General features: G+C 55.4%; 1 protein-coding gene across 5 annotated transcripts in view; it reads right to left on the bottom strand.

Moving 5' to 3' along the window:
- DENND1A (DENN domain containing 1A) overlaps window positions 1-12,067 on the bottom strand; it is a 461,262-nt gene that overhangs the window by 3,144 nt on the left and 446,051 nt on the right. For 3 of the 5 annotated variants that reach the window (XM_070430714.1, XM_070430712.1, XM_070430713.1), the window contains 2 exons: window positions 2,999-3,127; window positions 106-361 (listed from right to left, as the gene is read on the bottom strand). In XM_070430714.1, the coding sequence (XP_070286815.1) occupies window positions 106-361; window positions 2,999-3,127 (385 nt within the window). The remainder of the gene's footprint in view (window positions 1-105; window positions 362-2,998; window positions 3,128-12,067) is intronic. The other 2 variants (XM_070430715.1, XM_070430716.1) reach the window with 1 other exon arrangement.

Raw genomic sequence — 12,067 nt, 5'->3', positions numbered from 1 at the left:
GCCTTGGAAAAGTTTCTCCCTCTGACACGTGGGGGACCTGCGGCAGGTGTGAAAGCTCCAGTCCCAGCAGGCCCCCCCCCGCCCCCGCTCCCGCCCCCACCGTACCTGATAGTCAAAGGTCCCCGACTGTTCCCTCAGGTCTTTGGGAGTTCGAAGGTCCTCCAAGCTCTTGGCCTGGCCCAGGGGCTGCAGTGGCACCTCCATGTCCAGGCTGCTGAAGATGTCTTCCAGGAGGTCGACGCTGGCCGCCCGGTCCGGTGGAGCTGGGGCGGGGCCCATGAGTTCCCTCGCTCGCTGCTCTGGGCTCTCTGCCTCGCCTTCTGCACTGTCCGACTCCTTGAGTGTCCGATATGGCTGTGGCCTGGGAAGAGCAGAGCAGGCTGGATTCTCCCACCCAGAGCCTCTGGGAGGAGCAAGCAGTCCCCACCTCCAAGAACTTCCAGGTCTTGAGGATCCCACTCAGGAGCCTTGGGCACAGGAGTGTCCTGAGGTCCTGAGTGCAGCAGTCTGGGCAGTGGCCTCCGATAGACCTGGGACTAAATCTGAGTTCTGCTGGTCACTGTGGGACCGTGGGCAAAGCACTTTGGCTCTAACTGGCACTGGGGGCCTCACCTAGTTTCTCCCAAACCATCAGATAAATGGCTGGTGGACTCACAAGCCATTCAGACAAGGCCTAAGGAACAGGGCACGACTGGAAAGGGAGCAGGCAGGCAGACGCAGGCCTAAGCTTTGGCAGGCAGGTCTTGGGAACAGCTTTTGGGAACTGAGTCGGGGAAACTCCCCAGGGCAGCTGCCCAGCACACCCCATGATCCTCAGGGGGAATCTTGTGCTGACCTTGGTTCCAGCTCGGACAGTGCCATCTCTTGCTGTGGGGCCTTGGGCAAGTCACTTAACCTCTCTGAGCCTCAATGGCTTCCCCATTCCACAGTGCACCTCCCTTGCAGGCAGTGGTGGGCATTAGGTGAGCGGTGCCTGGTGCACAGTGGGCATGCAGAGGCTAGCAGCATCATGTACGTTCATGCACCAAAACCTTGCAGCTGGACCCCTGCTCAGTGAAAAGGGTTCCTTTCTCACAAGCCTGACCCCAGGGCACCTCTGCGCACGTGGAGATGGTGCTGGATAAACCCTGACCTCTAGCGGAGCCTGGGCCAGAGCAGTGTCTTCCTCTAACAATAAGGCTGGGGAAGGCTGGGGCCTCTGGCTCAGCCAGAAACCGCCCATGATTCCAGTGACGTGGGGGAAGGTGGCCACCTGGTGGTGACAACGGCTCACTTGCAGGAACCAGCAGGGGACAGTGGGAGGAGGGGGCTCAGTATAGCCTGGACTCTTGGCAAGGGCTCCAGGAACCTGTACCATCTTCCTGAAACAACACAAGCAGCCCAGGAAGTAGATTCAAACCCCTATCTCATAGATGAGGAGGCTGAAGCTCAGAGAGGCTAAGTAACTTATCCCATGTCACACAGCACTTTGTAAGAGGTGAAAATGAAAGCCAAGTAGGAGAGAATTTGAAAGTCCCTCGCTTAATGACTAAGCCACCTGCACAAGGAATTAAAGCCCCTTTAACCAAGTTTGAACACAAAGAAGGAGACAGAGAAAAGTCAGTGTGCTCCATACACTTAAGGAAATAGTATTAATGTAAAAGAACCCATTTTGTTTTAAGATGGCCCAGTTCTTTTGTAAACACGCACAAAAGCCTATATTTTCATAGGTCTTGGCTAAAGGAATGAGCACAGCCATTATTTAAATATGTAAGGCACCTAAATAAATAAGTAAATAAATAAATAAATACTGAAGGCACCAACTGGTTTAAAGAGAACACGAGCCTGCTGGGCTCCGCTTGGGTGTCACCTAGAGTGCCTTTACCTGCAAGGTGGTGGTTTTAAGGTGGCACCTGGGTGAACATTTCTTATTCCAATGGCTCTTAATTAGTAGTAGAAATAACAGCTGATACATTAAGCCTATGGTATGAGAGATATTATTGCTTAGGACAAGGCAATTTTTAAAAGTTAAACAAAAATTTTTTAAGGAAAAAGATACACCGTATGGAAAGGTGGCCGGTGAAGCTTGGGCAAGACTGGCGTAGGCCACCCCTTTCTAAGTGAGGACAAGGGAGGGGATCGGCCTGCCCGTGGTCTCCGGTGAGCTGGTCAGAAAAGGCCAGAACCCTCCCTCCCTCCCCCGGGGTGGGGCACAGGGCAGGAGCGGAGCCATGGGTTGTCACCTATGTTCAGGGGGAGTCACCGGAGCAGGGAGACGGGGGAAGAATCCCCATTTCTGTAAACACTGTAACTATTCACTCCCTGGGGTTATGCAGGCCCACTGCGTTTCAGCAAAGGGCAAGTTCCTTCCCTTAAAGGGTCCCATTAAAAACACCACAACTTGTTAACAAACACTGACAAATGCTATCCCATTGCTCAATCCCAGCTCTGGAAAACTTGTGGGCAGAGGGGCAAGAACTGGCAAAGAAGGGGCCTAGAAAAGCTTAATTTTGGGTGATAGCTGGAATCAGCATGAGGCTTAGGCTATACCTAACAATGATAAAATTACTTTAAAGTTAGACGGATCAGTAAAATGTCTGGATATGCCAGCATTAATACACACATTCCATAAATTTTTCTTGTTTTAAACTTGACCCTCCATCTCTATGGCTTTCCAAGATGTGCTGAGATGAGGCCTTGAGCATCACCACAGGGCTAACTGTGGCAACCAATTCATTCCATTTACAATCAAGCACATTTCCCTGTATAAGAAGTGGGGACCCATGCTACTGCCTCACACCCCATCCCTCTTGTCACCTCGTTGGCTTCACGCCCTGTGGGGCTGGCACAATGAACACCCAGAGGTAGCATCCACCCTGCAGGTTGGCACTGGGGCACCGAAGGCAGCAGCTCTAGACACCCTCCCCACACAAGGGCAAGCAGTCCTGGCCACCCCCACCCCCAGGGCCCTGGGAGCCACCCAGCCCAGCTCAGGGAAAGGAAAGAAGGAAGGAGAGACCATTCAAAGGGAGTGGAGAAGAAAAAGCTCTCGGTGAAGCCAGGGCTCGGGCCCTCTTCCCGCTGGCTTTCATCGTCAGAGGAGTCCTCGGACAGGAAGACCGCATAGTGTTGCAAGGGCTTTACCAGGCTGGGACAGAGGAAGACAAGAGAAGAGAACAGTTAGGAGGCACCCCCAGGACTCCACGGGGTGGGGCGGGCCTGGCCTGGCCTCCGCTGCAGACTTGGGTGGAGGCTTCCTGGAGCTCAGTAAGTTCCACCATGTGACCCAATCAGCAGCCCCCACGGGCCAGTGAAGCTGGTGGCACGGGAGCAGGCGGGCCCCCGAGGCAAGGGAGCTGGTCCCAAACAGAAAAGAAATTGTGGGTTTGCCACACGTGTCAAGAGCCTTAAACACACGATCCAGTCACCCCTGACCTGACAATCCCACTGCCATCTAGATAACCCTAAACATGGCCAAGATTGCCCACAGTGCCCATCACTGCCACGTTTGTGATATTAAAACATGAAACAACCTAGACTTACAGCAACAGGAAGCTGGTGAAGTGAATGATGGCCCTGTTGGCTGAATGTTAACCTTCCAGTAACTATATATATAAAAGCCTAAGCAACTGGCCAACCGGCCGGTAGCTATGACATGCACTGACCACCAGGGGCCAGACGCTCAACGCAGGAGCTACGGAGTGACAGCAACTTTGCAGAGTGCCCTCTCGAACTCCGGGACCCCTTGGGGGATGTCAGACTGCCAGTTTCGGCCCCATCCCCACAGGCCAGGCCAAGGGACCCCACCTGCTGGAGGGACTCCGCTCAGTCTGCAGACACTGCCCCAGGTGCACCGGCCGGGGAGGGACCACCGGAGGTTGGCTCCAGGGTGTGTCTGGCCCGTCCCGCCCCACCGGCCACCTTCCACTTAATTTCCTTTCAATGTGCACGAATCCATGCACCAGGTCACTAGTAATGTTTATAAAGGAAAACCTAAAAACCAGAATGCAGAATGGCAATTATATTGCACTCTCCCTTGTCTGCCGATGGGAAATGCACAGAAAAAAGGCTGGAAAGGTGTGTCTGAACGTCTACACTAGCGACTGGAGCAGTCTTTTTATTTTTCTGTGTCATCTAAGTTTTCTACAACATGCATATCTATTTCAATAATCAGGAAAACAAAGTCGAGGCAGGCAGTGAGCCACATGGAAGAGGGCTCGAGTGCCCTTTTGGGTGAGCAGCCGCTCCCGCATCTCCCTCAGATGGCTCTTCAGAGAATCTTTGTCATCTGTGATGTGTAAATTAAATATTCATTGTTATAAAAAATACATCTCTCTTGTCACCACCTGTGAGCTCTGCCTCTATCAACACACACACACACAGCCCAGAGAAACTCCACGCCGGCTCCTGTGAGTTACACATGGGCCAGGGCCTACGAGAGCCTTGCTTAGAGAGAGGCCAGCTGGACCGGTCAGACCTCGGTTAGAATCCAGCCCTGCAGCCGATGCTTGGGCACCCGGCTGGGAGCGGGTGGTCCATGTCCCTGTCCTGTACAGCAGGCTGGGCACATGCGGAGGATCCCTAGGGGCAATGGTGAAGTTTGGGGAGAGGGTGGGAACTGGGGTGCCTGAGGGGGGCTATCTCCTCTCCCCCAACCCCAACCACAGCAGTCTCCTTTCTTTGCTTTATGTGATGCAATTCCGTTCAGGTTTTATTTCAGGAGAACATGACGTCTAAGAAAAGTGCATGGGAACCTCACTGGAAGGTGAGTGCGGGGCAGCAGCTGTGAGAGTGGATTGCGGCCTTCTCAGCTATGGTCTGCCAGCCAGCTGTTACCTGGAACACGCTGTTCTTTCAGAAGGAGCAGGGAGCTGGCCCCAGCTGCCCCACCTGGCCCCCGCGTCCTCTGCTCCTCCCTGGAAGTCAGCCAGGCAGAGCGGTCCCTCCAACTGAAGTGCGGGTCGAGGCGCAGAGAGGGGAAGCCACTTGCCGGGGTGCACACTGGGAGGGGGTGAGCCACAGCACCCCTCTCGGCTCCTCCCCAGGTTGCCTCCAAGGGGTAGGGACACACCTTGGCCCTTCCTGGACGGGAGAGCTTTGGCTCAGGCGGGCAGGCAGGTTTCACTGCAGGACGAGGCTGCTGTTCCTCCATGTCCTCCGGGACATACAACAAGGCTCGGAGAAGGGCCACTCTCCACAGCCACCGGAATCCTGTTCTGAGTCACAAACCCGGCCTTGTCACTCGCCTGCTTAACGCCTGTGAATCTGCTGCTCTGAACCGCAATTTCTTGGCGATGAGTTGGATGGTGAGTAAACCCACTGAGTAAAGCATTGAGAATAACGCGTTCAGGCCTTTGTGGATGACGTATAGATGGGCGGGGTGAGGGCTGCAGAGTGGCAGTGCCAAGGTGAGCTCCCCGCAGGGCAGACACGGAGCTGGCCCTGCCCACCTGTGCGGCCTCCTGCCCTCCCCTACGCCACCTGCCTGGTCTGCTGGGCGCGGCCTGCTCCTGAAGACAGCCCAATGGCACGCTCAGCCCTCCTGGAGCTCCCGCTGCGGTCTTCTCCCTCGACGGTCAGCTTCTCCGCAGGCTGCGTGTGTCTCTGCTTCATGGAGACCATTGAACCTCTTGCAATTCTATTTCTGGCTCAAGGGCAGGGCCTGGCTCATTCTCTATCCCCACCTGGGGCACAGCATGAGCACCATCAGAGTTGACGACGGAATGAATGGAAGCCAGTGTGCAAGGGAGACAAGGTGCCCCCCGTTTCACTCATTTTCCTGGAGCCCCAACACAGCACGGTCCCTTTCACCAGCCTGTGGCTGCAGAATAAAAGGGTCCCCGCTCTGAGCATCCCATCCATCCTCTGAGACACTGATACCCATAGATTGGGACCACATTTGGGGTGTGGGGCAGGTGGGAGTCTCAGAAAAATGTTTCACATAATATCCACACGTAGGCACAGTGCCAGGGGCTTACAGAGGCCATTTCTACCCCCCGCAACACCAAGCAGGAAGGTCTCCATATACTGACTTTACAGAGAGGGAGACTGTCATAGTCCATCTATCCATCTGTCCAACCATGTGCCCAACCCAGAGGCCCTTCCTGGGTGCCGGTTGTGAGCAGGCCCAGTGCTAGCTGAGCACTGGAGTCACTGGCAAAGGAGAGGGATGTGGCCAAGTAACCCAGCCAGGAAGTGACGAGCAGGGATTACAGCCCAGCCCCTCGCCTTTCTGTCAGCCGGGCTGGCAGTAGGTGTAGGAGGGGATGCACCTCGAGGCTCCTGGGAGGCCCTCAAATCCACCTTGAATGCCGTCCCAACAGCCATCCACGCACGCCCCTCCCCGGCAGTGACAAGAAAGCAGAGGCCACAGCTTGGCACACGAACCAAACGCCACTAAACCTGCCAGGAGTGCTGGGAATCGTGTGAGAGCAAAGGGCCCTTGGCTTCATCGGTCGCCGATAAAATCCCGTGCCTGCCCACACTGGCGTGTCCAGGAGCGGGGCTGGGGTGTGGGGGAGAGGGAGCCCCGATGTCCAGCTCACGCTCCAGCGGCTCTCCTGCCATCCAGGCTGGCTGGGCAATGGCTGCGACAAGAGGCCCTGTGTCTCCTGATCACTGCTGAGCTCTCAGATGAGAATTCGACATGTGGTCTGGTCCCAGCAGAGCTTTCCAGGTCCAGGCGCAGGGCGCAGGGCGCAGGGCGCAGGGCGGACGATGAGGACACCAGCAGTGCTTACGGCGTCGAGCGAAGCGCTGCCGAAGCTGCTCATGAACTCCTATCGCGCCCTCATCTTGCAGATAAAGAAGCCAAGGCTCAGAGAGAGGGAGCCGCCTGCCCAAGGTCACACAGCAGCTGAAGGCGGGCCCGGGACTCTGCATTTCCCTGGCTCTGAACCACTCTGCCATCCTGCCTCTTTCCTCTCGTGGATCTGAAACAATGAAATAAGGCGCAGGGTGTTTCCCCTTCCGCTTTCAATAAAAGGTGAGATTTCAAAATAAACCTATTTAAATTCAGCTGCTCATGTTCTTCCATGAAACATACAGTCAGATATTTGTCAGAGATAAAGGATGAACCGTCGAAAATGTCCAGGTTTAAATTTTTTATTAGCTTAAGGCAGAATATGGGAAAAAAAAAGTGTACCTCTTCCCTCATTAACCCAATTCAGCTACTACCCTGCAGTCTGCCACCCACCACTTGCCTGGATTTTATTATACACAAATTGCTGTCTGCGAGAAGGCAGGTCATGGCGAGCCTGGCTACCCAGCGAGGGCTGCCGGAGTCTTGGCGGGAAAGAAAGGCCTGCTGTCCATCACTGTCCAGACCCCATCATCCCCACGCTGCTCCCGCCTCTGCCTACCCCGTCTCGGCACAGACTCCCATGCAGATGACTTCCCGAACCCTTTCTAATGTTTGGTTTAACGTGTCGCCGGTTGGCGCGCGCATGTGACAGTGGTGACAGGTGCGGCTGTTCCTTTTTAAATACCATGTCAGAGACACGGCGTCAGGAAGCGGGGACGTGCTCCGTGGCTCTCTGCTGCGCCGGGATCGCACGGGCTTATTTTTTAATGAGGAAGATCTGCATCTCGAGAGTTTTTTTCATGTGTCACATCGCGTGGACAAATCAGCAGCACGTCACGCTGGCCCAAAATGAAATGCTGACAAATGTAGATATTTCAAATTTAATTGACATTTAAATGTACTTGAGATAAAGAAGGGAAAAAATCAGCGAGGACTTGGTCTCCGGAGGTAGTGAAGGGAGCGGGTGATCATTTCTTCAAGGATCATTTCACTCCAGCACAAAGGATCCCTACTTCGTAGGTGTCATGGCCGCTGGTGTCCCTGATCACGTGGCTCTGGTGCGGCTGATGAGCAGGGACAGGCCCCAGGACGAGGCCAGTGGATCCCAGTCTGTCCAGCCAGCCTTCCACACCCCCATGCCCCAGCCAGACCTCGGGGAAAGTCATTGGATTCTCTGAGCCTCAATCTGTAAAATGGGATGCCTACAGCCCTCCTGGTGGTCTTTACGTAAAGCTGGATGAAATGTTTGCAAAGGTCTTTGCCTATCACCTGGTGCCTAGTGAACATTCGATTACTACCCACCTGCCACATTCACCTGCCACCACACAGATTCTTGTCCAGGTGTGCCAGGACGGACAGGGTGGTCCCTGCCTTCAAAGACCTTCCTAGGTAAGGTTACTGCCCCCACTGGCCTGTCACAGCACATCAGACGCAAGAGAGGACCCTGCCGTGCCTTCCCGCCACCACCAGGACCCGGGGCCAACGCTCCAGACCACACCGTAGCATGCACACAGGCTAACAGGACGGACAAGGGCTCTGAAGCCAGCCAGAGGGGTCCCTGGGGGGAAGCGTGGTCGGTGCAGGACCCCGGGAGGAAGCTGGGAACTGCACTGGAGCTATTCCTCATGTGACCCAGGGTGAGGGCGAGGGCAGTGCTCAGGAGGAGAAACTGGAGACAGATGTGCTGGACGCAGGACCTTTACACTCATTTGTAAATATCTACTTAAAACAATAATGTGAGACCAACTGCTGTAGAGTCACCAATGAGAGGGTGTCTTCCTGTCAGGAGGGCTGGTCTAAGTGTGAGACTGGGTCCTTCCCACCCCATGGGGACCTGCTCTGCCAGAGGGCAGTGGTTGGGGTGTCCCTGGCTCACTTGGGAGGTGACATGGGGGCTGGGCTTCTAATCGGGAGCATGGCAGAGGCTGCAGATGGCCTAGAGGAGTTCCTGTGGAAGAGTGGGCACAGAGAGCAGGTTTGGGGCGGGGTTGGCAGGGAGCAGGTGGTGCAGGCCATGTGGGAAGCTAGGGGTGATGTGAGGGTTGGGCAGGCAGCAGGGAAGCCTCCTGGCTGGGCCTTGATCTCTCTCTTGGGTTGGCTGTGCCCTTTAGCCTTTCCAACCTTCGTTCATTCATCCACTTAATTATTTATCAACCTGTATGTTCCTTCCTTCCTACCTTCTTTTAACAAAAATCACTAGTGTCAATCTCCCATGTCCATACCCATGCCCCAGATGCCCCGAGAAGCCCTTCCTGGGCCACAGCCTTTCAGAGGTGCCTACAATCAATAGTGTCCTGAGGATGAAGCACTTTTCCTGGGGCACCTGACGGCCTGGTTTTCAGCTGGAACTGACTCCCCCGATGGGGACAGCTCCTGGGAAAGGTCCTTGCCTCCCAGTGGCCTGTGTTCCCTGGGCTGGTGCGCTTCCGTGCTTTTCCAGTCTGGGCTCAGGTTCCACGTCTGGCTTCTGGCTCCTGGCTCCTGGCTTGTCTTTGTCCCTGGGGCCCAGGACCCACTGTTGGAGAAGGAGGGGCCATGTCAGGGCAGGAGCCCCTGGCCTTGCTAATTGGGTCTGTGGCCTTCTGCTCAGTGTTTGGCTATTCAGAGACTGGGGCCTGGCAGTCTGCCAGGGGGTAGTACCCAGACAGCTGCCCCTCCCCCCTGGGCCCCAGGACCCAGCTGGCATCTTGAATCCTTGCTGCTGGGCTGATCGCAGTTTCTGGCTCCTAGAAGGCCAGGGCAGGGAGGTGCTGGTGGCTTCACATTCACATCCTAATCACGCCTGGCACAGAGCAGGTGCTCTTTACACCTCTGTGGCTGTTAACTGATACCCCTCCCCTGCCTCCAGGGTGCTGGGCTGTAAGCTTCAACCTGTCTTCAGTGGTTCCTTTGTTCATTCATTCAGTAAACATCCCTGAGCAGAGGCCTGGGCCAGGCTCTGGTCCTGGAGTTGAAGGACACGTGGCTTTGCCAGGTGTGCACACCTGCCTGTGAGGTAAAAGCTACAACACAGCAGGTCAGTGCTACACAGGAGAAGCCCGGGGAATTGTGGGTGTCGGGGGGCAGGTGTGGGGGGAGGTCGGATTGTTGAGGCTGTGGCAGTGGCTGCAGGAGGTGGCAGGAGGGAGACTGGCTGACTTAGGACGTTAGTGTGGCTGCTGCGGGCAGGCTCCCGAGTCCTGTTTCTTGGGATGCTAACAGGCATGGTCTTTAACACCAGGGGGCAGAGACTTGCCCAGGTCTGACCCAGGTCTGTCAGATGCTGAAGCTCCACTCGTGCACCAGGCTATCGCCCAGCAGAGCTCAGTGACCACACCCAGGGCAGCTCTGGGTCAGGTAGGAGGGAAGGAGCTCCACGCCTGTCACCGGTCGTGATCCACACTGAGGCTGCGCAGGGCCGTGCTGGGCCCGGGTCCTGAGGGGACCGTGTGCAGCAGCACATATCACATTACCTCCTGCCAGAGCGTGTGTGCAACTGGGCTGCACAGATACTTCTGAGGCCGGCCCCAGGGCAGAGCGCTCACCAACTGCTCCTGGCAGCTCTTCTGACCTGATGTAACCTCCCGGGCCTTTGGGTGCTGGGGTCGCGCAGTGCAGTTCAGATCTCCATTCCTGTGCAGCGTGGGCTGGCTGCTCGGTGGACAGACTGTCTGTCCAGCCAGCACAACCTGCAGCATTTCTCCTTGGCTGGAAGGGTTTCTAGCACCAGCCACACAGTCCTCTGGTCCTGCAGAGGGAGTGGGCACAGGGAGAATATGGGAACTGGCCTGGCCCAGATTCTCAGGGAGCCCACAGTTCTGGGGGGAGTGTAAAGTGGCACGAGTCTTTTAGAAAATTATTTAGCAACACAGAGCAGAAACCTGCCTCTCTAACTGGTTTGGGATACGGATTCTGGCGTTAGAGAGACTTCTAAAGCTCAGCTCTGCCGCTAACTAGCTGTGCAACCCAGGGCGGTGACAACCTCTCCGGGTCTTGGTTACCTCTTCCATAAAACAGAGCTAATGATACTCCTCCCTCCGCCCCGCCCAGATTTCTCGTGAGGACTCAATGGAACAGAGGATGTAAAGTGCTTACATGTGGTTCTCAGTTAATGGTAGCTGTTAATCATTCTGTTTCTCATAATGATGTAAAGTGAGGAAACGCTTGGAGAACAAGGACCTCACTCTGGCGTTTTTCATGTTGGTGAAAAGCTGGGACAGTCTGCAGACCCAGCCTGAGGGGCGTGGTGAGGTAGGTCACGCACATCCGCGCGACGGGATCTTCCGGTCACCAGCAGCAGGGGCTACAGGACGCGGGGCCAGTGCCCAGGATGGGCTTCTCAGGGAAGCCGCAGGTCTGCACACAGACACGGGAAAAGGAACGCCACGAGTCTGCAGGAATGCTGCTAAGTGGTTGAAGTGGTGGGATTCAGAGTGAATTGGTCTATTCCATAGGGCTATTGGGTTATTTTTACGAGTAAATAAAATCATTTGGAAAGAACAGATTTTGCATGGATCTGGCCGAGGGGTGCAGGGCCATGGCTCGTGAGCATCTGGTGGATGAATCTGGACTGCTCTTACTTAGTACAATGAGACTTCAAACAACCGTCCCGCAGCCAGTCAAGACTTGTGGGACTGGAGGGTGTTTTGTGTCACCGTTAGAGGTGAGACACGGTGTGCAGCTGGAAGCGCCCAGGCTCTGCAGCTGGCCAGGACTGGGGGCATCTCGGATCCAATGTACACGCACCCAAGCCCCTTAGCCATTACGACTCAGAAGACCACCGACCCTTCTGGGTTGTTGTGAAGATTAAGGGAGGCAAAGCCTGTATGTAACGATCTCCTTCTGTTCTCACAGCAACTCTGTGCTGCCCGTCCCCTCCTGCAGTGAAAGAAGGACGGGCATCCTGGCAGAGAGGCACCTGGGGACCAGCAGGTCACTCCCTGCCTCTGGCCTCTGTGTGTGGTCCTGAGGGGCGGGCCGTACTGAGCATAGTGCTGCCTTTAAGAGCTTGCTCTCGGCTGCTTCTGAGCTTCAAGTTCGAAGGCCAATCCCCTTATAACTGACAGGCCAAAAGGAAAATAAGTTGGGGCCTGGTAGCCACACACATTGCGGCTGAAACCACCAAGGCCCACCTCTAACAGGTGGGGAGCTGTGAACCTCACAGTGTCCCCTGTGGCTGCCACTGTCCTCACCACTCAGAGTAGAGCAGTCATATTAGGTTCATTTTTTGTTGTTGTTAACCCTTACCTGAGGATATTTTTTTTCATTGATTTTTAGAAAGAGTGGAAGGGAGGGAGGGGAGAGAGA

This window comes from Myotis yumanensis, unplaced genomic scaffold (genome assembly GCF_028538775.1).
Source record: "Myotis yumanensis isolate MYYU_CA2020_CCGP unplaced genomic scaffold, mMyoYum1.0.hap1 SCAF_12, whole genome shotgun sequence".
Classification (NCBI taxonomy): Eukaryota; Metazoa; Chordata; class Mammalia; order Chiroptera; family Vespertilionidae; genus Myotis; species Myotis yumanensis.
This window is presented reverse-complemented; position numbering and strand designations above follow the sequence as displayed.